This window comes from Carcharhinus amblyrhynchos, chromosome 12 (genome assembly GCF_965287045.1).
Source record: "Carcharhinus amblyrhynchos chromosome 12, sCarAmb.v2.hapA, whole genome shotgun sequence".
NCBI lineage: Eukaryota > Metazoa > Chordata > Chondrichthyes > Carcharhiniformes > Carcharhinidae > Carcharhinus > Carcharhinus amblyrhynchos.
Window position 1 is genome coordinate 50,169,383 of NC_137335.1, and position 12,674 is coordinate 50,182,056.

General features: G+C 42.0%; 1 protein-coding gene across 1 annotated transcript in view; it reads left to right on the forward strand.

Annotated features, from left to right (window-relative positions):
* The window catches only part of rps6kc1 (ribosomal protein S6 kinase polypeptide 1), a 154,151-nt gene that overhangs the window by 49,601 nt on the left and 91,876 nt on the right, over positions 1-12,674 (forward strand). Inside the window, exon 7 of the mRNA XM_080200515.1 lies at positions 10,912-11,295. Coding sequence (XP_080056641.1) covers positions 10,912-11,295 — 384 coding nt within the window. The remainder of the gene's footprint in view (positions 1-10,911; positions 11,296-12,674) is intronic.

Below are 12,674 nucleotides of genomic sequence, written 5' to 3' on the forward strand. Positions count from 1 at the left end.
TGTAGCCAACACATCTTTCAGACTGAGGGAGGAAATTGGAGCACCCGGAGGAAACCCACACAGACACGGGGAGAACATGCAGAATCCGCAGACAGTGACCCAAGCTGGGAATCAAACTCGGGTTTCTGGTGCTGAGGTGGCAGTGTTAACCACTGTGCCACCATGCTGCCCAGGATTTTGTTTTTTATCACTGGGTGCTACCAGGAGTAAATGTATAAATTGTGGTTGGTGATAATGGTACTAATCCTAGGTGCGCCGTGCTTTCTAGAGATGTCAAGGGAAATCTTAACCAAACCAAGTGTGTACATTCATTTTTCTGATCACAGACCTGTTTCACCTATCTGAGACTTGGTCCCTGTAGCCATTGGTTGAGGAATCCAGCTGGGAAAGAAATGGGATAAACTCAGCAGTGAAAGAATTGACCATATTACAGAGCCACTTGTAGCAATAGTTTATGTGGCAAATTCCACAAAACAAGATCTGCTCAAAAGCTCCAAATGGGGAAGGTACCCCTTTAACATGACCTTGAGTTCAGTTCATAATGACTCGATTGCTAGAGTGGGCCTGGAGAGTGCTTTTATTGCGAGACAAATATGCATTAAGGTCAGGGACAGAGACTTTTAAGAGAACACAATTAGCTGTAGTTTCAAGAATCATTTGTGGAACAGAAATGCAATCCTCAGCTCTTGTATCTGGAATGGCAATTACTTTAAAGTCACCTTGTTCAGCCCTTTTCTCTGCTAATGACTGAGTGATGTGTGCACCTGTCTTTTCCAGATGTGTCAAAACAGTTTCTAATTCAGGGAACATCAGTGTTTATTTATCTTAACCAGTGCAGTAAGTACAGCAGGACTGAATTAATTGTGCATCTCTTCAAATGAATGTACTTTCAGCTGTAACTCTTAGCCATTCTTCCTCTCCTGCTTGCCAAAATATTTCAGCAGCTCTGTACCTAGTAATGGTTTCAACATCAAGTTGTTTAACTGTTAAATGGCAGAGTATTTTGCTGTTCATCATTGCATCAATGTGCTTGAGAATACTGTGCAAGCATCTTCTAATGGCATCTTCTCTGCACTATTAATGAGCATATGGAGCAGAAGACCTTGACTCCTAATTACAGTCCATCTAATTTAGAGAGCAGCATGTTTCCATATTGATGGACTGAGCATGATTTGATTAACTGATGACCAATTAGTCTGCATAAATTTGAGCTGAGCTTAAATCATTTTCTGACCATCCTTAATTAGACATAGTTGAATATTGTTCAATTTTGGGGCGCTTTTTTATTTTAACGCTGCCTCATTTTCCTGTGGTTATTTCCCCCTGATTCTCCCTCCCCTCCTATTCATTGCCCTCTGGTGAAATGTGCAGGCAACTGATTTTCTCTCATATGTTTGTAACCAGCTGTTTGGAGGGGTTGGGCTCTTTTCTGTGTCACAAAAAGAAGGAGTCTTGCTTTAAGCGGATTCTTCCTTGGCTCTGACTCACCAGGAACAAGGAGTTTACAATGCAGGGGGATCATAAAGGAAATGGATTTTTCTTTAAACTCGAGACTATGTGGTCTGTAAAAGACTGTACCATCATGCATGCCTTTAGAAAACAAGAAGTCTCTCTTAAGCATATCACTGAATGATTACTTCGGTGTAACACAGAGCCGCAGAAAAAAATATATTGTGATGGTTTACAGCTGACCATTTTGGAATGAAGTGATGTGTTTCTTCGAACTGTACCGCACCAAGGGAGGTCATTTGGTCCATGATACTTGTGCTGGCTCTGAAAGACTTATCCAATTCATCCCACCCCTCTGCACAGTTCCCTGTAGCCCTGTAATTCTGTACCCCTTTTGAAAGATATTATTGAATCTGCTTCTACCACCATTTGCAATTGTATTCCAGATAACTCGTTGCATCAAAAACAAATTCTCCTCATGTCCCCTGTGGCTCTTTTGCCAACTATGTTGCACTGGCTTTGCCTGGTTGCCTAATCTACCATTAGTGAAAACTCTTTCTTTTCACACTGGCCCCTTGTTATAGTGCGGCACTACTGGGTCCACACTATAGCATGGAACTCAGTCAAATGCAGGACCCCTATGTTTTCACATAAATATATTTGTCCAGTCTGGCGCAAAACTACACCAGTCAGGAAGGTTTCCAGTTTAGTGAGTTCTGCAGAGGCAGCTTTAAAGGTATTTCAGTTGACCTTTGTGCTGTTGTTAGGAAAGAAGTAAATCTCCCAGCTCTATTGCTGCTAGCTGTCCTGTAACTCCTGCTGGATTTTTTTTTTACATATAGTCTGAGTGCTAGACACTGGTAAAAGACACAGCTATGAGTGGGCCCAATGTATACACATCCTTTTTTTTTTGTTCCATCAAGTCAAATCCGGTTCAGAGTCTCAACAAGTTGAGACATTCTCGATCCAAGCTGACCAGACAAGGCTCTCATCTCCTGTCTTGGGCTTGATCTACACGATCCAAGCTGATTGGAATAGATATAGCTCCTCCTCCAAGGCTTGATCTCATTTGCATCTAATCCCAAAGACCAAGATGCTGCCTTTAAAAATTGCTTCAAATGAAGCTGAAATGTAACCTAATGACTTCAACCAAGCACAGCATGTCGATACTACACTTGATCTTAGTCAAAAGGCCGAGAGGGCTGGAAGGAAATGCCGATTGATCTTGGAGATAAAAATATGCATGTGCACTTATCTTTTATACCCAGCCAGATGTATTTCTGCAAAGTACACTGGATCCTAATATGATAATGATCTCATCTACAGTGCAGTTTCAAGATATGTCCCCTGTGAACTATGTTATGGGGGAGTTCTAGTGTATCCAGTCTCTTAAAATGGTTATAATTTTGGACCCCGCTATTAAATCTCCACTAGCCTTCTCTACACTAAGGAGAACAACCTCTAGGCAATTCTCTGGGTTCTTCTGCTTTTTTGAACAATGCTATTTCTGGACTGTTGATTTAATAGCAATAGTGCACAACCCTATTGCTTCACGAAACAAGTCCATTATTGTTGTTATATGCAAAGTATTGTTATAACAAAGTATTTTTTGTTGTTATATACATAAATGATGTAGGTGATGCCGTGGGGGGAATGATAAACACGTTTGCAGATAATGCCAGGTTAGTAAGGTGGTTAATAGTGAAGAAGGTTAGGAAGACAGATGGGTTGGTCAGATGAGCAAAGCAGTGGCAGATAGAATTTAACCTTGATAAGTGCGAGCATTTTCACTTGGAAGAAGTAACAAGGCAAGGGAGTATCTAATGCATGGCAGAATACTAGGAAGGTCAGAGGAACAAATGGATCTTGGGCTACTTATTCACAGGTCCCTGATGGCAGCAGAGAAGTGAATAGGGTGGTTAAGTGCCTTCTTATCAGTCATTGCATAGAGTATAAGAGCAAGGAGGTAATGTTGCAGCCATACTGAACGTTGGTTAGGCCATAGCTGGAGTACTGTGTGCAGTTCTGGTCGCCTCACTATAGGAAGAGTGTGATTGCACTAGATGGGATACGCAGGAGCTCACCAGGATGTTGCCGGTGGTAAAGCTTTTGAACTATAAGGAGAGGCTGGATGGGCTTGGATTGTTTTCTCTAGAGCAGAGAAAGCTCGGGGCGGCATGATTGAGTTGTATAAGATAATGAGGGGTCTCGGCAGGGTGAATTGAAAGCAGCTGTTCTTTTTGGTTGAGGAGTCAATTACAAGGGGGCATAATTTTAGGGGAATGGACAGGTGATTCAGAGGGTGGTGGGAGTTTGGAATGCACTGCCTAGGAAGATAGTGGAGGTCGGAAACCTTACAACCTTTAAAAAATATTTGAATGAGCACTTGAAACATCATAACATTCAAGGATATGGGACAAGTGCAGGAAAATGGGATTAGAGCAACTTTACTGGTAGTTATTGTCAGTGCAGACTTAATGGGCTGAAGAGCCTTTTCTGTGCTGTATGTTTCTAAGGGTGGAATTTTCCCACCTCGCCCACCACAGGGGTGTGTACCATGCAAAGATCTGTTAATCTTGGGCAGGATTTTCCAGTCTTGGGGCAAGCATGGCCGGAAAATCCTGCCCCACGACTATGACTCAATTGCCAATTGTCGTTTGGCGTTGCTGACCCCCATTGGACCCCATCATTTTGTGCTGTTACAGTTTAAGATTGATTTGTATACCATAGAAGAGTGGGTCATTTTTTCTGGTGGTTGAAGGAAAGGCGTCTCTGAGCCAACCGAGAGTGCAAGCGATTGGAAGAGAACTGCAGGAGGAAAGGGATGAGTGGGTCAAAAGACGAGAACTCCCATCGCAAGGAAGCAACCCCTAAGGTGAAGGGGGTTTGAACTCTGAGCCTGGGGATAGTGTTGGCTAAGGTTCAAGAAAGCAGTTCAGGAAAAGGTTTGAGGAGAAGGCCTGAATTGTGGCATTTGCAGAGGGACTCAGCAGTGTTCAACGTGAATTTGTTGCTGAGCTGCAGATATGGATTCGATTACAATAATGATTTTGAGTTTGAACCTTAAATTTATTTTGGTGGCTGTGAATTGGAGGACGAGTGATGATGAATATTCCTGAAGCCCATGCAAGATTAAAAATTAATGTATTTAATTTTTCAGCAGGAGAGTGTGACTAGTGTTAAAACAAAATCTCCTTGCATGACTTCTGATAACTCGCCAATATTAAATGTATAGATTCCACGCCAAAATATGCTGCACTGGGAGCCAGTTGCACGAATGGAAGTTAATTCAAAAGGCCACCATACTTAACAGTATTTTTTTGAATGAACGTTAGTGTGACAGACCGTTAACATTGTGAAGGCTTATCAGAACAGTCCATATGATGTCTGAGCATGTATGTGCAGAATTTCTTTTAAACTGAGCTCAAAGTAAAGGGCAGTCAGTAATATAACTTAGATCCACAAACATGTAATTTAGTTGCACCGTAAGGCCACATTCAATTGTTTTTGGTTCATAAATGGCCATTTATATATAATAATTTCCTATTTACTGAATGGCATTTTTCAAGATATCCTCTAGTATGATATGTATGGTTGGCAGCACTAATGTTATAATGACCTATGAACTTTTGAACCCATGTGGGAAGTTTATAGTGTTAGTAATGAAATTACAGCCTTTGTAATATGACCATTTTTGCACACTAATTACTTAATTTTCAACATATATGTGAACTACATGAAATAAGTTTGGATGCAGTGGGGCAATTAAACTTTGCCTGAGGGCAGCGCAGAACACTATTGGATGAACCATCCAAACATTATCGACATATAAGAGATAATGTTTGTTTCCTGGATGAGGATTCCAAAACCTGACATCCGTTCCCTGGATGACTGTTTTTTTTCTTGAAAGGTATTCAAGGCGAGGGTGTTAATGTTTGTTTAATTTTTCACCAAATGCCCTGTGTGCTGGAAAGACATCACTTTTGAATTCGGCGAGAATGGGCATAAATGAACCATAAGGAAGCACTTGAACAAAAACCGAAAGCTTTCTGCTTTGCTCCTGCAGAAACCGCACTGTAGACAGCCTCTTTCTTAGACATACAAAGGAGGCTGTGAATAGACTGATTTTACTTGTGTTTTATCAAATTTGCCAAATTTATGAAAAATTATTACTTATATTAGATATTGCACCCAAAAATGTACAGTCCAAATTTGCATTATTCACTATATCCACTTGACTATCCTCTATGTGTAACCGTAACATTGAATGCTGCCAGACTTTCAACTGTGGAGGATTTCCAAAAAGCTTCTGAGAAGTACCGCACAAAAGGCTACTAAAGAGCCCATGGTGTATACGAGCACGGATAGAGGATTGGCTAACTGATAGAAGACTAAGAGTTGGGATAAGAGGGACATTTTCAGGATGGCAACCTGTAACTAGTGAAGGGCCACGGGGATCAGTGCTGGGCCACAATTATTTACAATATATATATTAATGATTTGGACGAGGGAAGAGAATGTACAGTTGCCAAGTTTGCAGATGACAGAAAAGTAGTTGGGAAGGCAATGGTGAGGACAACACAGTCTATTGAAGGATTTAGATAGATAGGTTAAGTGAGTGGGCAAAAACTTGGCAGATGGAATATAATATAGGAAAATGTTATGCACTTTGGTAGAAAGAATAAAGGAGCTGAATATTATTTGAATGGAGAAAGACCTCTATGACAAGTGGCATTCCTCAGTGTTCAGTGCTAAGACCTTTGCTGTTTGTAATATATATAAATGATTTGGAGGAAAATGTAACTTGTTTGATTAGTAAGTTTGTGGACGATACAGAGGTTGGTGGATTTGCAGATAGCGATGAGGACCATCAGGGGATACAGCAGGATATAGATCAGTTGGAGACTTGGGCGGAGAGATGGCAGATGGAGTTTAATCTGGACAAATGTGAGGTAATGCATTTTAGAAGGTTTAATACAGATAGGAAATACATAGTAAATGGCAAAACCCGTAAGAGTGTTGATAGGCAAAGGGATCTGGGTGTACAGGTACACAGGTCACTGAAAGTGGCAATGCAGGTAGAGAAGGTAGTCAAGAAGGCATATGGCACGCTTGCCTTCATTGGCCATTGAATTTAAAAATTGGCAAGTCATGTTGCAGCTTTATAGAACCTTAGTTAGGATACACTTGGAATATAGTGTTCAATTCTGGTCGCCATTCTATCAGAAAGATGTGGTGGCTTTGGAGAGGGTACCAAAAAGATTTACCAGGATGTTGCCTGGTATGGAGGGCATTAGCTATGAGACGAATTTGGAGAAATTTGGTTTGTTCTCATTGGAACGATGGAGGTTGAGGGGCAACCTGATAGAAGCCTGCAAGATTACGAGAGACATAGACAGAGTGGATAGTCAGAAGCTTTTTCCCTGGGTGGAAGAGTTAATTACTAGGGGGCACAGGTTTAAGGTGTGAGTGGCAAGGTTTAAAGGAGATGTACGAGGCAGATTTTTTACACAAAGGGTGGTGAATGCCTGGAACTCGTTGCTGGGGGAGGTAGTGGAAGCAGATACGGTAGTGACTTTTAAGGGGTGTCTTGACAAATACATGAATAGAATGAGAACAAAGGGATATGGTCCCCCAAGAAGTAGGGGGTTTTACTTAAGTCGGGCAGCATGGTCAGTGCAGGCTTGGAAGGCTGAAGGGCCTGTTCCTCTGTTGTAATTTTCTTTGTTCTTTGACTGCAGAAAGCTGCTGCAGGAGGGATTTGGGAGTTCTTGTGCATAAATCACAAAAAGCTAGCATGCAAGTTCAGCAGGTAATAGGATAGGCAAGTGGAATGTTGGCCTTTATTTCAAAGGGAATGGAGTATAAAAATAGGGAAGTCTTGCTAAAACTATATGAGGCACTAGTTTGACCACAACTGAAATACTATGAACAGTTTTAGTCCCCTTATGAAAAGATAAGCTGATACTGGAGGCAGTCCAGAGAAGGTTCACTATGTTGATCTCAGGCATGGAGGGCTTTTCTCATGAGGAGAGGTTGAGTAGGTTTGGCCTTATTCATTGGTGATGAGAAGAATGAGAACAGACCTTATTGAGACATATAGGATTCTCAGGCGGCTTTACAGGGTTGATGTTTAGATGTTCATTCCCTTGTCGAAGAGTCTAGAATCAGAGGGCATAATCTCAGAATAAGGGGGCCACCCATTTAAGGCAGAGATGAGGAGGAATTTCTTCTGAGGGTAGTGTATCTGTGGAATTCTTTACTGCAGAGAGCTATAGAGGCTGGGTTGTTAATAATGTTCAAGGCTGAGAAAGATAGGTTTTTAATCAATAAGTGAATCGAGGCTTATGGGTTTAAGGGAGTAAAGTGGGGCTGAGGGTCAGTCATGATGTCATTGAATGGCTGAGTAGACTCAATGAGCCAACTGGCCTACATCTGCTCTTATGGCTTATGGTTATTTGGGTACCACATCTAAACTCTATTCTGCCCTCATTCTATGTATGAATGCTTTCAAGCAACAGTCACTGGTGGAGTGGGAACCCTTGCATTTTATTCCCTCACTGTAATAGCGAGCTCCTGAACTGAATCATCTCCATTATCATTCTGGCATCAAATGACTAGTTCAGCATAGACTGAACTGGAATGTGGCTGGAACTACAGTTGTGCAGTGTGTAGTGTTGAGCCATCATTTTATTTGAATATAAAATGAGTTTTAATAGTTTTCGAAAACAATTCTTAACAGTTTTTATTTTAACAGTAAATTTAAGTTTAAATGTGCAGGCAAAGCCACATGGCTATATTTGATGGCACTGTATGCCCACGGAAACTCACTGTGCTGAAACCGCTTACCTGCTTCACTTGCTTCTCTTTGGTCAGAGTGAATGTACTCCCCGATCCCCGAGTGTCAGCCACCTCCCTTTATACTGCAGGGAATAACAAACTGGGACATGTCACAGATGTCACCTGCCCCAGCCTGAAAAGTTTGTGTGATTGCAGACTCATCTACTTTGTGGAAACAGACCACAGCCTAAATACTCAAGCCCAGGAACATCAAGTCTGCTTCAAACACGGTGAATGGGACAAGTTAGCTATTGTCACACACGCTCAACTTAATAACAAACACATCGGTGATACAACTCTAAACATCCCACCCATCATGGACTGACATATAAGTTGTTTCCGGGAGGCCATGGAGATTTGACAACCAAGTATTCCCCTAAAACAGTGGTCTTCTCCTCCGTGACATACCCTTGCTCAGGAAACATGCTATCATGCATTCTCTAAAGTCGACCAGTCATCAACAAGAGTGTTAATGCATTGATCAGTCAGCAGTAAGATTCTGCCCATGTTTCCATCCTTCATCCCTTTCACCTGTTTCACTCACTGCTCCAGACAACAGGCAGAGCAGGCTCGTCTGAAACATTGAGGTGTATCAGTTCTTTCATGGAGCACTTTTAAGCTTACAACTGTGCTTTTGAGAGTAAAATTCTTACGTGGCGTGACCATAAAATTTGCCTTTCTCAATTCTCTATTTGTGTGCATTTTTCCACTAAAAATATAACTCAGTGGTATTGGAATTGTCTTTTTCCTTTCATGTTGATTTAGTTATTTCTTTACCTAACAAGTAAAAGACAAAGATGTGAGGGAAGATCAGCAGATGCACTGGCGATTGGCTGGGTTCAGGAACAAAAGAGGTGGCTATGAGCTTGTTAGAATTGGCACTTTGGAGCTTCAAAGGACTTGCTGGGAATTTTGAGGATTGAAAGCTATGTGAAATTTTGCAAGAGGGACTGGGATTTAATTCTAGCTTGGATGGTGCTAGGGTTTAACAAATAGGGACTGATGTTGTGTGGAGGAACTGTGGATTAAGGTTGTATGGTCTCAAGACTGAGAGTGAGATTCCTAGGGTTTGAGTGAGAGTTTAGGTAGAAGCGGGAAGTTGGCAAGCAACTTGTTGCTAAACACTCACATCAGCAAAGTTCAGGATATTAACCAGCTTTCCTGTCCCCTGCAGACCTGCGTAACATTTGAAGCTATGCTTCTTACTAAATTCTTTAGTTTTTTTTTAATTGACTTAGAATGATCAGTCCACTCCGAGTATACCTGTTGACCGTACACAGACTGTTACTGAGTGGCGGTCAAGAATTTGGTGCGGAAGCAGTTGTTGTGTTGGGGAATAAAATGTGGACAGATGGAGGTAGATCGGGCTGGTCATTGGAGGGAGGCAGCTTTGTTTGGGACAGGTGGTGGCATAAAGAAGAGTAAAGGCAGAGATTGCTAAATGACACATGAGGGAGTGCTGGGCCAGAGTCCTGATCTTCTGAATTTTAGTGGGATAGAGCTGTGGAGGACAGGCACCAAACTTTGGCAGTGGAGCTGGGTGAAATATGTATAATGCGCTAGCGGTGACAAATCTAGATGTATTACAAGGAGTAAATGTTTCACACACCGGGGTGTTATGAACAGGACTTCTATTTAGAAAAAAAATTGTAGATACTTAATATTTGATGCATGCAAGAAAGTATAAAATAAAATGTTTGGTTTAAATACATGTTTCCAGACCTCATTTCTCATTGAGATGTAACATCATTGGAAACTAGGGGCAATAAATGTGTGGCAGACATATTGTATTGGGATAGCTGAGAGCTTTGCCCTCTTTTCAAATTTAGTAAGAAGTCTCACAACACCAGGTTAATGTCCAACAAGTTTATTTGGAATCACGAGCTTTCGGAGTGCTGAGTCACCCAATGAAGAAGCAGCACTCCGAAAGCTCGTGATTTCAAATTAACCCAAATGGACGTTAACCTGATGTTATGAGACTTCTTATTGTGCCCACCCCTGTCCAACGCCAGCATATCCATAACATGGTTACTGTCTCAAATTGAGTGCCCAGGTTGTAACACATTTGGGAGTGGTGCGTTAAGTTGTTAACTTTGGGCAAAGACAGCAGATGTTCTTTAGGTTATAATCATTTTAGCGTGCAAAATCCATGGTTACCTATTTTACTATTCAACATTAGGGGTGGAATTTTACAGCCCGTCCTGTTGTCAAGATCTTCCATCCTGCTGAAGCCAGTGGACTTGGGATGGCTCACCATATTTTCCAGCCCCACCGCTGCTGTGACGGGACTGTAACATGCCACTCTAGAAGTTCTTTGTGGCTGATGTCACCAGAAAATTGAAAGGAGTAACTTTGTTTCTTCCCTCTGAGGTGTACTGTTCCACTCATGAGGAGCCTCTTGAAAAATATGCCCAATGAATTTATTCAGATGAATTGGATTTGAATTATAATCACCATTCGAGTTCTAGGTCTTTAAATCTTAGTTAAATCTGTTCCTGTTAAAGCTAATGTGGGTCAATTCCCACATGAAATATGTTTAAAATATGAAATATATTTAAAATAACGTACTTCATTCCACAAACGTATTTACTGAAACTTTTCCCATTCCCTCATTTGCCGTAGAACACGACCAACCAGGTTTATCCAGTGATAGTGACCTGCTGTCACTGACGGTGGACGAGGATTCTCTTACTGAATGTGATGATGGAATGGCATCAAATAGAAGTTCCCCAAGCCGATATACAAGACTTAGTTCCTCCCCTGAACCTACGAGATCAGCCTCCTTTCCTCGTCAGGAGAGGAGCAAAGATGGAGCGGAAGGAAGCAAAGGCTTGTGGTCACAACCAATTGGAAGTCTGAAACTTAAAACAGGGAGAGGAGGTGACTACTTGGCAAAGGCAGGAGAGCAGATAAAGCTGGCTCTGCAGCAGGAGGCAGAACAAGATTATGAAGGTGCCTTCAATTTCTACAGAAATGGGGTTGATCTGCTTCTTCAAGGAGTTCAAGGTATGTCAAGCAAAGGTTATTGTCTTTTGGAGGCTTCTTGATTACAATATACATACATGCCATTAATACTATCTGTAAATGATTTTTTTTAAATTTTGGAACTGCTTCTGTTTTCAACCAATGAATTACACAGATCTTTTAAATGTATTAACAGTGTTAACTTTGGAATATTTTAATGTGTGAATATTCATGTTCAAACCGGCTGGGATGTTAAAATGTAGCATTTTCTATTTCTGCGATGGATGCTCTCCTAACACAATTATATCCAGAGTAAAGCACCTCTTCAGCTCCAACAAATGCCTCAGCCCTAGCTAGGAAAGAGCCTCTCTAATTGCATCAGTCAGCATGTGGCCTCTGTGGGCGAGATCATCAATTTTGTGTCAAATTAGGAACAATTTATTTGTGTGTCAAGCCCACTAAAACATAATTGAGATTGTCCAAAGTTATTCCACGTAGAATCCTTGGAGCTAACTGAGACATGCCAATATGGATGAATCCTTTTTGCCTTCAGCACTTTTTGCTGCACTTGCATCTAAAGGCTCTGTCGCCTACCTGAACTATACCCACAAAATGACAGTCCGAATCCAGGCTCAATATTGTACAAGATTAATACAATGCAAGAAATCAGCTGAGCATTATTATGCCTTGTTATCTCAGCCAAAATAGCCTCCCCCATCTACTTCTACCCCCCCCTTGTCTCCCACTGTTTGTCCTGATCCCTTGTCAGTTTGCAATTTCACTACTATCTCTGATCCCCACCCCCATTGCTATTTTCACAAATTTACTATTTCCATGAAACCTACCTGATGCTTCCTAATCCCCTCCCCATTCAATTACTTCTCCTGGAGACCCATGCTAGCAGGCATTGGTCCGATCGCTGGCCTCCCTCCAGCTCCAGTTGACCCCATGCAGAGTGGCAGCAGGACTTTCCACCCCCACCGATTGCCCTCTAGTCCCTGCTGCCTTGGCATTGCCTGATGCCCATTGGGCAGTGCTAAAGTGCCCCTGGGCATGGGCACATTGTCTTTTGGACAGTGTGAGAGGTCACAGGCTGGTACTACCAAGGTGCCCATGCCCAGGGGACATCAGCCGTCTGCCATCCAACCCCTGAGGAGGGGGAACCATTGATTGCCCCCTCTGTTCAGTCCATTGGGGTCTCCTGCTGCTTCCCCGAATGTGGGGAGCTACTCTTAAACCCCAACGAAGTGAAATACTCCTGGTGGGGTGCGAAATGCTATTGGATCTGGAGAATTCTATCCCAGGCCTGATAATAGCATTTAAATTACATGAAAAATAGATTAAAATCACTTGCCTTGTCTTCCCGCTGGTTTCCATTATGGTCCTGACTGGGCCTGCTCTCCTGCTGTGAGAGATGAACA